The 12,871-nt window shown below is 32.2% G+C and overlaps 1 protein-coding gene across 1 annotated transcript in view; it reads left to right on the top strand.

Annotated features, from left to right (window-relative positions):
* LOC130901880 (uncharacterized) overlaps positions 1–7,576 on the top strand; it is a 167,319-nt gene extending 159,743 nt beyond the window's left edge. The window contains exon 7 of the mRNA XM_057813535.1: positions 5,678–7,576. Coding sequence (XP_057669518.1) covers positions 5,678–5,764 — 87 coding nt within the window. The 3' untranslated portion in view covers positions 5,765–7,576. The remainder of the gene's footprint in view (positions 1–5,677) is intronic.
* Positions 7,577–12,871: the final 5,295 nt, after the last annotated feature.

Raw genomic sequence — 12,871 nt, 5'->3', positions numbered from 1 at the left:
TTGAATATTAAAAAGATTAACATGATGGAATACTTTCCAGTTGATCAAATATATGACACAATTAATACCACTACAAAAAATATTTGTACCAGAAAGTGTTAGTTATATGAGGTCATATAGTTTTTGGTAATGTTATTGAAGTTTTTTTGTATGTTCATTTCAACCACCAGTTACATACGCCGCTTATCAAGGAAACTTAAAAGCGCAGCAGAAACATTATATTTTCTGAGAAATTGTTACTTAACAACATATGTAACTTGTAATTTCTTTTAATATAATTCATTCTCTGTTCAGATCTCTAACAATAAACTTGTAATTGCTTTAATAAATATATTATTTAAAAAACGAATTTTTCGTTAAGAAAACCAAAATTCACCAACTGTTTTTAATATTTGGCACAAGGACCTGTTTTTAAAAAAATAATCTATGCATGTCTTTTTATCTGAGTTATATTTTTTACTAACATCAAAATTTGATTCTTTTGTATTTTCACTTAAATGCACATGAACAGATAATAGTTGTAAAGTACAAATTGAAACATTTTCCCGAAATCCAATCTACAGGGTGTCCCATGACGAGTTAAAACTATCAGTATATGGCCAAAAAATTTACAGAAAACATTTAATAACGGTAACGTTTAGGTATGGGAAAGTATATTATTAAAAAAAAATAAAGAAATTTGATATTTACGAAGTTAAACTTCGGACACTTTTTATACACTTACTGTATAAAAGAAAAATTTCTCAACATAGATTCAAATTTTTACAAAAAAATCAATAGCTCAAAAAGTATGCATTTTTCGAAAAGGTTTTAGACAATACAATACTAAAATTTTACTTCCAAAAATGTATTAATATATAGGGTGTTAAATTTAAAATAACGAAGTTACAGTCGACTTCTGGTAGAACCGAAAGTTGACCATCTTTGAAAATATTTCAATTGAAAAGGTCCTATCCGAAAACCCAATGGTAGACATTTTCATGATTTAACTATAAGTATTTTGCCATATACAGATAGTTTTAACTCGTCGTGGTACAATTTTAAAACAAAGAAAAAAAATAATCATATTTTTTTGGTTAACTGAGCTACACAATGGGCAGAGAAATTTAGAGCGACTTACAACGTTATTAGTTCCAGATGGGACACCCTGTTTAAGTGTTGCTTTTAAATCACGCGACTGGTGATATAAAATATTTTATTTCTTCAATTTCTTATTTCTTAAACCTTTTGATATGTTTCTAAATGTTCTGGATTTTAGGTCTCTTCTGTTTTGAAATTAGTTTTTCGTAATAATTTTTGAGTGACAAAATTACAGCTCAAAAAGACCCAAATCTTGTTTCTTATTCAACCCATCACACAACTTAATCGCATTCAAAAAGTCAATACAAATATTTTTCTGAACTTTTCGCGTAAACAGATTATATAGGAGAAAGCCCCAATGATGAATGGATCAAATATTGCTTTTAATAAATTTTTCATTGTGATTATCATAGGAATCAGGTATTGTGATATGATACAATCATTTTGACCTTTGATTTGGAAGCTGAATTGATAAAATGAAAAAATTGACTTTCAATTTAAATAATTTCATGAATTTCTGAATCGAGATCGATTATCGATCATCTGATCGAGTTTACATACGAGCAACACCAAAAGAAATTCTCATGTACGAGTTTGAAGACACCACGCTCTTTAGTATTTGTTTGGCAGCAAAGCTGAACTGTATAGCAGGGTTTGAACAAAGACCAGCATCACAGTGGTCGATCAAATGAGGTAACGACTGCAGAAATGTTAAAAAAACAACAAAGTGGCTCTGGATGATCGTTGATTGGAAGTGTGCGAGTTAGCGGGCATTTCAAAATGTGCGGTACATCGTATATTCACTGAAAATGTGGACATGAAAAAGCTGTGTGCAAGATGGTTGCTCATAATGGAACAAAAACAGCGTCGTGAAAATGTTTCCAACGAGTGCTTTGCAATGCTTCACAGAAATAAAGACGTAGGTCTAACATTACATAGGTACCAGAAACAAAAGAACAATGAAAACAATGGACTGAAAAGGATTACCGGCTTCAAAGAGAAATGTATGGAGCTTAAAGGAGATGATCTTTTGACCAGGTACTTTTGTGACCATTTTTGTACAACTTCATCATCACCATCAAGTCTTTTAATCCTTTGGATTATGGCTATCGTTTATAACGCTTTAAAATCCTATTTTGAGGTGGATTACTCCTAGTTTTCTAATTTTTATTTTCTTCGTAGTTTTGGCTGCTTTTGTTATTATATTCCATTTTTATCGGTTCCGGCATTTTGCTCTTATGTCTTCCTCCATTTCGTTTCTCCAAGTTTTTCTCGGCCCGCCTCTTCTCCTTGGCCACAATGGGGTTCATTGCGTTATTCTTTTGATCATTTTAGTTGTTTTTCTTCTCATTATGTGCCCGGCGCAGTTGAGCCTTTGTGCTTTTATGTATCTCACTATATTTTCGTACAACTTACCTTTCTCAATATGTTAAAAGAACTCAGCATAACATACTATTAAGTCTCTCCAAAAAATGGGGACTTTGGTCTGAGAACATTTCAAATAAATTTGAGAATCTCAATCGAACCAAAGCGATAAAAATCATAAACACAATAACAGCGTCAGATGAATGGCAACGTTAATATCGATGGTATGAACAAACAAAGTGGAAGTTTCCTACTTTGAGGAATGACAGACAATTTCGAAATTCGAAATGATATAAAAGATGATAAGTGAATCTTATATATTGTAATATATAGGACGAACCTTGTATTAAACCTTTTCTGCATATATATTTAACGATTATCGATAGGATAAGATTTGAAGTAGGAAATACGTTTTGAAAGTAGCGAAATACGCTTATCTGGGGTCGATTCGGTCGAGGAAAATGCTATAAAAATAAGCTGGATTTGTGTCTTTAAAAATCTTTAAGCTAAATTGACTAGCTGGATTATATCGAAAATATCAAATATAATCCATTATCCCAAAAGAGGTTACCTAAATCTATATTTCTGTATATGTATGATTCTACCTGGGATACTTATTGGAGTGTTCATTGGCTTTATAAACTGACTTTGATATAATTATTTTTACACTGTTCGATACAGATTGTGTCAAAATTGATGTTGCAAATCCATAGCATCCAATTTCTAGATCCGAAGTTGTTGATCTTTAAATCGCCGTTTCTCGATAACGAACTTCGAATATGCTGCGACATGGGAGGGTTTCTCTTGATCGAGTCCGAGGAAGTTTATTAATTTCTGCTTTGAAAGTGAAAATAGTACCGATCGTTATTTAAGATTAAGTACGACGTTTATAAACTTATTTAGTGGAAAGTAGAAAATGTTTGTTGGATAAACAAAATCTAGACAAGCTACAAAAATATATAGCAATAACATGAAGTTGTACTGAAGACTGTTACACCAGTATTTGTGCTGTGTCCACACCGGTCACCTCTACTTTGGAATGTACAAAATCGCGGTTAAGAAAAAGTAATTAAATCTAGTCGATGCATAAATATTAAAACTACTTCAAGCGCCTACATACCGGATCTGATTATTGTTGATAATAAATCGTTTTTATTTTATGTTTTATAAACTTTGCAACGTGAGTGCGAGTTTTCTAACATTGCAAAGACACGATCCACAAATACAAATTTGTTGAAGAGAATGTTGAAGTTCCACAAGATCTACCTTCAAATAATATTGTAAAAAAATTGTGTGTGTCAGCTCCGACGCACGACTGGAGTTTACTCCTTAAGTTCGATAGTCTAACCAGACGCAAAAAGAGTTTATTTAACTTAAAAAAGATTGGTTGATTGCCAGAATATTTTGGGCTTCCTTCATTAATTTTTTTTTAATCTGTAAGCTCGCTGTCTCTCGGCTGGAGTTTTTGGAGGTTTAGATTTTTTCCTAGTCAAAAAATATAAAAAAAAATTTGAAAATTTATTAATGCATAATTATAAAAATTTTAACCGACCTTAAGAAAATTGATAAAATATGTTTTTATAAACATTTTTTTTAAATTATTATAATTAATTTTTTATTTAAAATATATTATCTCAATAATTAACAAAAATGGTTATAAAAAGATAATTATGTCACTAAATCTTTTACATACAATAATAAATAGTACATGAAAATTATTTAAATAAGCTAAAAAATAACTTTTCGAAAGAAACTTATATAAAAACATTATTATAATGAAAAAATATTGTCGATTTTTCTGATAATATTATCGAGTTATTGACTACAGTTCTTAATATTTAAAAATGATTTATAGGAACACAGACCTCTACTTTATTGATTTCTCCAAGGCTTTCGATAACGTTAAACTCTAAAAACGTTTCAAAGTTCGATATGTTTTCTCGTTGACGCGATAGACGGTACCACCATAAATGTATTCAAACGTTCGTATGATCTAAAATACGGAATAATCTAAAATCCGGAATCAATCCTTTCCAGCGATTCCAGATTTACGATGCTGTACTTTATGTAAGAAAGTCAAACTATAAGAAGAAAAGTAGATAGTTCGCTAAGCGAGGAAATTGGTGTCAAAAGGGATGTGGGACAGGATTGCATATTTATTCAACATTTACTTCAAAGAAATATTTGAAAACGCACAACTATCGGGATGGCATCAAAATCAACGGAGAAGCAATTAACAACATTAGATATGCCGACGATACAGTAGAAAATAAAAATGAAGAACTACAAAATATAAGCAGCGAGTGACTATATCGAAAAAAAAACATGTGATTATTAGGGAAAATCAACATCCTCCAGTGCACCAATGATAGACAATCTAGACTTAGATCGAATAGAAACCTCGGAACTATAGTAAACGCAAAATGGAACCAGGCATCAGAAATACGATCACGGATAGAAAAATCACGAACTGCGGTCTAAAACTACACCAACGCTCAAGATTAAACTATCTGACGCGCGTTTCGATAACCAAGTTATCGTCTTCAGAGACTGAAAGTAAACTAAAAAGTTTACGACAGTGTAATTGTGAGTGTTGGTGTAGTGGTAGCGTAAACAGTATGATCAGTATGAATATAAAAATATTGGAATCTTTCGAAATGCGGATATATCGGCACATCACCAGCATGGAGGTTATGTAGAGACAAAGACATGACAAAAATCGTATTTTGAAGTTGATTGTCCAAGGCAAACTGTATAGTAAGAAGAGACCAGAGAGAAGACGAAATGGTTGCACAGCCTACGACAGTGATTTGGAGTGTCATCTGTTTAGAAACGCAGTAAACAAAATAAGAATAACCTTGTTAATAGCCAACTTTCGTAACGGATAAGGCAGTGAAGGAAAAAGAAAAAGGAAGTTTTTTACCTGCGAAAAAAATATTTATATATAATACGCTGTAGAAGAAGCGTACTTTCATTTATAATTACTAATTTTTCTTATTTTAATAAACTAGAACACAATTAATAAAGTGAAAATTAGAGGGAGTATCATATAAACTTTTATATACAAAAAAACTCAAAAAAGGAACTATTCGGAAATAGGTTTATACGTTTACAAGAACTACGTGTTGTAAAAAGGGTTAATAAACATAATTTTCGATATTATCATTAAAATATTTAACCCGATCGTCATCCGTCATCAATTTGATTTACTTAATATTCACTTGTGTTTTAGGTAGCTGCCATGACTGGAGTAATGAGATTTTGCAATCTCTTGCGAACAGGTATTTCGTGGAAAGGTCCAGAAGTAATTGAACTATGATCGAGAAACTCGTTTGGACTGGAAGAAGAAGAGGACGATGACATTTACGATTACGACAGCGATTGTTCGTTGTTAGTTAGAGTGTCTTCTTCCGGTTCGGGGATTAGCAATAATTCTGACTTTGTTTGACATATGACTCGATGTCGGGGTATTTAAGAAGTGAATATGAATGCGGGCATGGTTTAATCGTACCTATATATTAATGAATATATTCACCCAATGAAGTACCTTTTAATGTACAGAAATAGTATAAGACAAAGATGATTTATCTGAATTTCGATGTTCAAATAAGATACCTACCATCCCAATTCAGATATAGAATTATTGTTTATTGATTATCATGTGCCAAATTTATTGAGAAAGTGATCTGTTGATATTTTTATAGAATTCGAAGTATTGTGAATTCTGTTTTGTAGTTTATTCTTATAACCAGAATTATTTTCGGATCCCAATCTACATCGGATGCAACTAAATGTTATTATGAGTTACTATGTGTGTTCTTGAATAGAATAATATTTATAATGTGGGGTATATAGTTTTTTATTGAAGTTTAGACATGTGGGTGATTCCGTTCTAACTGTGATTTTTTGTATTCAAAATTTCAAGATTTTAAAATTTAACTTTTCTAACTTTTTTATGCATATTATTCATCTATTTTACTGTAAAAATAAAACTCTAAGAGGAATTTACTACAACTTCAAAGTATCACGAGCAAGACACAAATGTCGGATTTTGAGTTCCACGGTACTGACTCATTTATCCACGGTACTGACATGGTAACTTAAGATATTAAACAACAAGTGCATCAATTTTCCTCAGTTTGATCATAAACATTAGAATTTATAAGGTAATTAGTTTAAATCATTTGTTACGACAAAAAAAATTAATAATTTATCGGTAAATTCTAGGAATGGACATGACACGGTACTGACATTCAAGTGATGTAGTATAAGTTTTCTTTAAGTGGCAAGTTATATTGTATAAAAATAATGTTTAAATATCTTAAGAATTATTCAATTAACACAAAATTTTTATTAATTGATTATTAATTAATGACTAGTACAAAAAAACAATACAGGACATTGAATATCACAGTTATAATGGAATCACCCATGTATCATCATAATATGATGTGAAAAAATGAAATGTAAAGTTACTTCTGTGTTGTTTATTAATTATCAACTTAACACATAAAGATCATTTATGTGGGATTATAACAACAAAATTACATAGAAATGGAAAATTTTCATGGATCTTGTCTTAGAATATAAATTGTTTGTTATTTGTCAAAAGGCTATACGTGGTTTGGCAGTAACGAGTTAGTTTCTTCAGGACGCACGTTGCTTCTACTTTCACAGCTTCAAAAGACTCAAATCTTGTTTCAATGCAGATTTGATTCCCATTTAAAGTGTCATTATAAATATTTTTGAGAGCACACAGTTTTCGTATGTGAGAATTTTCATGTTAAATTAGCCATTCTTTTCAATCGGCTACTCTAGATTCTCTGCAGACACGGTAAACATCGTATTCGAGCCTTGAGGCTAAACAGCTGACAGTCGCTGACCTTAGGTGCACGTGTAGCAGCAAAAGTCTCGTTATTCAATAGCCACACCTCGTATATCTAACGGCGTTGAGTGCCTTTGCATGCAAACAAAGCTGAAACACAAGATATTGAGTTGCTTTGTACTCTTAAGCTATACAAATCATGAGTTACAGCTCCTAGATACGGTTAAATTGGTTGGATAAGATTTTTTTTCGATAAATTGTGATTGTTTTTATTTTTAGCAAATAAAAAAATTCTTAAGATGAAAATTTTGTTTCTTTCTACCTTACTTCTGTATTTGTCAGAATTACTAGCAACCTTTGCATTAGGACAACGTTTTGGTTTATATGAAAGTCTCTATTTGCTGTTTAAGATACAATTTACCACCGAAGAAATAAATACAATATAACAAATTAGTTTTCTTTTAACTTTATCTGAAACTCTAGAGATGCGGGTATAAATTATTGAACATGTCAGGTACTGAAAGAATTCAATTTCTGTGATATAAAACATAATCAAATTCACATGATATCATTATCTCTAAGATAAATAAGGAAAATAATTTACCATAATTTGCATTCTGACTCTTCAATATTCGACTAAAATTGATTGGAAAAAAAAACAAAAGTATTCAACATATTGTTATTATTTTTATTGGTAGCAAATGAAAAAAAGCTGGGCAAACAAAGTATAATCTAGCTATTACTGTATTTCATATAATTTAATGAATTTATATACATTCGGGATGAAATGGATGTAAATAATTGCCAGCGACGCATCCCCGAGCTGTTCTTCCTAATCTAACACAAGTACCAACAACTTTCTTCATTACCTGTAAAAATTGAAAGAACTCTGAAATTAAATCAAGACTTTAAATGCAAATAAACAAATATTTCATTTTTGTATCATAACATGAAAAACACCGGATCAGAATGTTAAGGCAGTCACTTAGCTAAAAAATAATTTGTAAATGCCTCTACATCTCCTAGTTCGGCTTCCAAAATACGAAGACTCCTCCCAAAAGAGACAATTTTTAGTTGGTTTTCGTGCACTATTTTCCAAGGTGTTAATACTACTTCTTCAATGTGTTTACGCCTTTTAGTGAAAAGGGCAGGACATTCGCAGAGTAGAGACTCTGCTGTTTCTATGAGTTGTTCGCAAAATCTGCGGTCGTCGTCCTCTGACATGCCTATCGCCTTGAAATGTTATGAGTTATGTTCCTAGTGATATGGAGAGTTTGCATTTTGGTCCACAAATGCCCAATCCAGCTCCTTACCCTAGCTGCAAACCGTCTATGTTCCAGAAAGTTACATTTCGAACTTGCCAACGTAGTGACTTCTCTAATGCTGTAATACCACATTAGCCTTTGAATCTGGTTTAGTTTTCTTTGAGCTATTGTTTGTTTAGTTATCGACCACTAAACAAGCGCAATGATTCTTTGATAATTGAAAATTCTTTTGCCAACAAGTTTGCGACAAATCCATATAGTCGCAATGGCTTTTACAATCACCTTGTCTAAGTAGATTACTCCTAGATATTTTACTTCATTGATAAGTCTTAGTTTAGTTCCATTCAGGATAGATAGCCTTAAATATGCCTTCCTTCTCCATGTAAATGGGAGTAGTGTTGTTTTATTGTGGTAGATCAAGAGTTGCTCTTCATCATCCCAGTTCTTAATTGTGTTCAATGCCTTTTGTATCCAGTCTGTGATTATATCTTCATGCTTGCTTCTAACTACCCTCACTGGAACATCCGCATAGCTTAGAACTATAAATCTAGCGCCACTAGGTCTAGTGAGGACTCTCTCCATTATCAATGACCGTAGTAGATGCTACTATACGATATAATTTTGTTAAAAGCTCGTTCTATATCGATGAAGACTATTAGAGCGATATTTTTGCTGTCAAGAGTCTTTTCTATGTCTCCAACTAGGCAAAGTGGGGATTAATTTGCCTTTATGATAAGCAAATTGTGGCTTTCTTGTCGTACTTCTGAGGTGGTGCTCTGAAATTTAAAAAAAAAAATGGAGGTAAGGCAAATCAGGTGATAAGACTTTGAATGATATTCTGGTATAAACACTACGTTTGTCTCTCGCCGTATTTTGGGTATATAGCCTAGAATCTGATCTGAAAAGCTTCTGAAGATCTTTCATGATTACTTCGAAGCCTTTCTGTAGCATTACAGGAAAAATGTTGTATTTGCTAGATGATTTATACAGCTTGAAGCCCACCGTTTATTGAAAAAAGTATTCGTGCCAGAATTTTGCTTCTCTTGAACAAATTCGTGTCTTAATCCAATATATTCTTCTAGTTACAAGCATTTTTAGGAACTTTTGAGCCAGGAATGTAAGTTTTTGAAAGTATCTCTAAACTTTATCGCTCGTTGTTGCTGTATTATCGATTTGATTTTTGAAGTAGTCCAATTACGTTTGAATGAATTTTGGCTAAGACTTTTTAAAGACATTGTACTTTGGCTAACTCATTTATTCCCTCGCAAAACTTTTTCTTGGCTCAATTATTGCCAGTATTCTTTGCTTGTTCACTCATTACTTCATTTCCATATACGAGATTTGATTGTTGGTACATGGATCGTAATTTATTATGATATAATAAATTCAAAAAAATATATATATAACACTATATTTTTGTTCTTCACCTCAACTGTTTCTAGAACTATTCACAATATTATTTTATGATACTTCTAGCGCCATCTATAAGCGAGTAGCCACCTAACCATTACAGAATTGGTAGAAAAAGTCAATGACTGTAATAGATCTGATCTTAACTCCTTCATTAACCCATAGGTGGAGTTGTAATTGTCAAATACTCTTCTAGATATTATCTTTTATTACATACTTTCTAATATATTTCTTCCAATATTCTTTCATCTTTAACTCGCTAATATCCTTTTCAATAGTCCGTTATTTCTAAAATCTTATGACTTCTCTTATAAATTCTTAACAACTGCTTCTCCTACTTTTGTACTAAATCTTTGGAAGACTTCAATAAATTTATCGACTTATGTACAAAGTGTTTATTTTGTAGTTATTTTTTGGAAAAAAAGTTATTTTCTAAATACCCCTACTGTCGTGTTTTTCCGAACGGTTCAGATAAATTATTGATTGTGGACTTTTTGTATAACATATAATCTATTTAAAATAATAAAATATAACGTTTTTCGGAACCACTCGAGTGAACATTATTCTTGATATCTGTAAACTGTCTTAATAATTTTGCTACTGGGTTCCTTATATTTTGTATTTAGAAATCATATCCCTACAGGGTAGGCAACAAACAACGCAGCTATGTACCACGTCAAAGTCTGCTGTACTACAAACTTTCGTAAAACTCTATATTGTTAAAATGAGGCTATAAGAGAACTCTAAATATGACGAAATATACAAAGTATCGCATTTGAAAAAAGTGTGATTGCTATGAGCCACCCTGTAGATATCGGAATATTCACCATTTCCTTGGTTAAATTACATGGATAATTTCCATTATAACGAAGTTATTGGAATATTTCTGTTTTTCTTGACACTTGTATAAATAGTCAAATGCAACAATCTCGTCTTTTTTTCAACCTCCGATCGCTCCGTGCAGACGCTCTGCGGGCAGAAGAGAGCGGGATTGCGGTGTATCCTACTGCAAAGCTATCGCACTACACACTCCGCCATTTTTGACATTCTGGCGTCAGTCGGCGTTGTGCTACAGCCACGTGAATATGTACTCCATTATTGATGCTCCCGCCAAGTGTGAATTGCGATGTTGTCTACAGGCTGAAGGTCATAGTGCTGCAGAAATCCATCGGATAATGAGTAGTGTGTATGGGGAAAACTTCATGAGTGATGGTGTCGAAAGTGACTGTAATTATGTACAGGATGAAGGGGGGCTACGGACGCAAATCTGTCGTTTCAGATGACCCGGTTTAACGAGTTGACACAATAAGTTTCTTATGAACTTATCTTTTATTTATAGCCTCGTAGCTTCCTTCTTAAAACAAAGTTTGTTGCCCACTTGCTAATATATGTGAACTGCAATTTATTATATCGTTTCAGAAATGATCATCGATTGATTCTAAATTAGAAATATCGATATTAAACTTTTTTAATATGTTTATTCGGACTGTAAAAATCTGTACGTGAACGTTTAAAAATGTTTTTTTATAAACTGCATTTTTTATGCAATAATGCTCAATTCTTAATATTCATGAGTTAAATAATCAAAAGCAAAGTCGTTATTCAGTACCAGTTACCTGATATTCCATGTGACAAGGTGACGATTCTTCAATTGGCACATTGTCACTAACATATTGAACATGTTTGTCGGCTTTCAATAAAGGGATCTCTTCGTCTATCATTATCTCCTTTTGTTCTCCAAATGTTATAGATAAGCCCGACGTGATGAATAATACAAGTGAAAACACGCCTACCCGAGCCATTGGAAACGATTGAAAAAATATACTATTGAACAGTTTTATTTATACAGTATGAATCCTTAAAATGCCTTCCGGTTTTATTTCGTAATTTGTAATTAATTAAGATTGTTTTCTATGAATCCCGAACAAAAACAATTTGTAGATAATTGATGAGCGCAATGTCATTTTTAGACATGGAACAATGCGTAAGCACGGGGATTTGAACAAAGTAAAATTAATTTTGAGAGCATTCCACTATTAAATTTATTGAAAATATTTTGAAGTTTGAATCATGAGAAAAATTTCTTTATCATACCAAACATACAAACATTCCCATTGCTTCATGCTTTATTTCATAATTTTTGCCTCATTCTGTCATCATCATATTTCTTCAATACGATTTTCTCATTTTTTTTGTCTAGCAACATTTTTGAGTGATGATTCAGCTGAACCTCAATGCCGTTCCAATGGGTACCATAATGCCGTCGTCATCTTTCCTAGTTGAACTCGAAGTTTTCTTAAGTATATCACCAAATACCTCGGACCATTGATCACCTACAGGATAATAATTTTCCGGTAATAACTGAGTTTGTCGCTGAAAATTTTCATTAAAAGGGCACGGTTGAATCCCATGTAGGAGACCCCAGACTTGAGCTACGGGGCTTAGCTTGAGCCAACGCTGGAAAACCCGGCCTTAGCAAACCAATAATGGCCCAAGCCTGGTTGATATCTGAGTAACTTAGCCCCGGCCATTCTATAGTCAGCCAGGCTTGACAGAACCCTCAATAACTATATAAAGTTTTGTCCTAATATCTTATCCATAATATATATCTTAATATTAAAAGTAATAATTTTTTTTGAATAAAATTCTTTTATGTGTAAAAGACAATAAAATATAGAATAATAAAAAATAGTATCACTTCTTAATATGTTTAATTATTTAACTAATATTTTTATGTTCATTAATAAGTAGAGTGATTCAATAGAAATTGTCATAAATCTATAATTTTATTAACAATATATTAAAAAACTATTTTTACAAGCAACCAGCCTGGCCCAGGGCTGCAAACCAGTCTTGGGTTTATCTAAGCAACTAGGCCTGATCCAGGCTTGCAAACCAAGCGATGGACATTGTTATCATCCCAGAG

This window comes from Diorhabda carinulata, chromosome X (assembly GCF_026250575.1).
Source record: "Diorhabda carinulata isolate Delta chromosome X, icDioCari1.1, whole genome shotgun sequence".
Taxonomy (NCBI): Eukaryota; Metazoa; Arthropoda; class Insecta; order Coleoptera; family Chrysomelidae; genus Diorhabda; species Diorhabda carinulata.
Note: the sequence above shows the minus strand (reverse complement) of the source record. Positions and strands in the feature narration are given on the sequence as shown.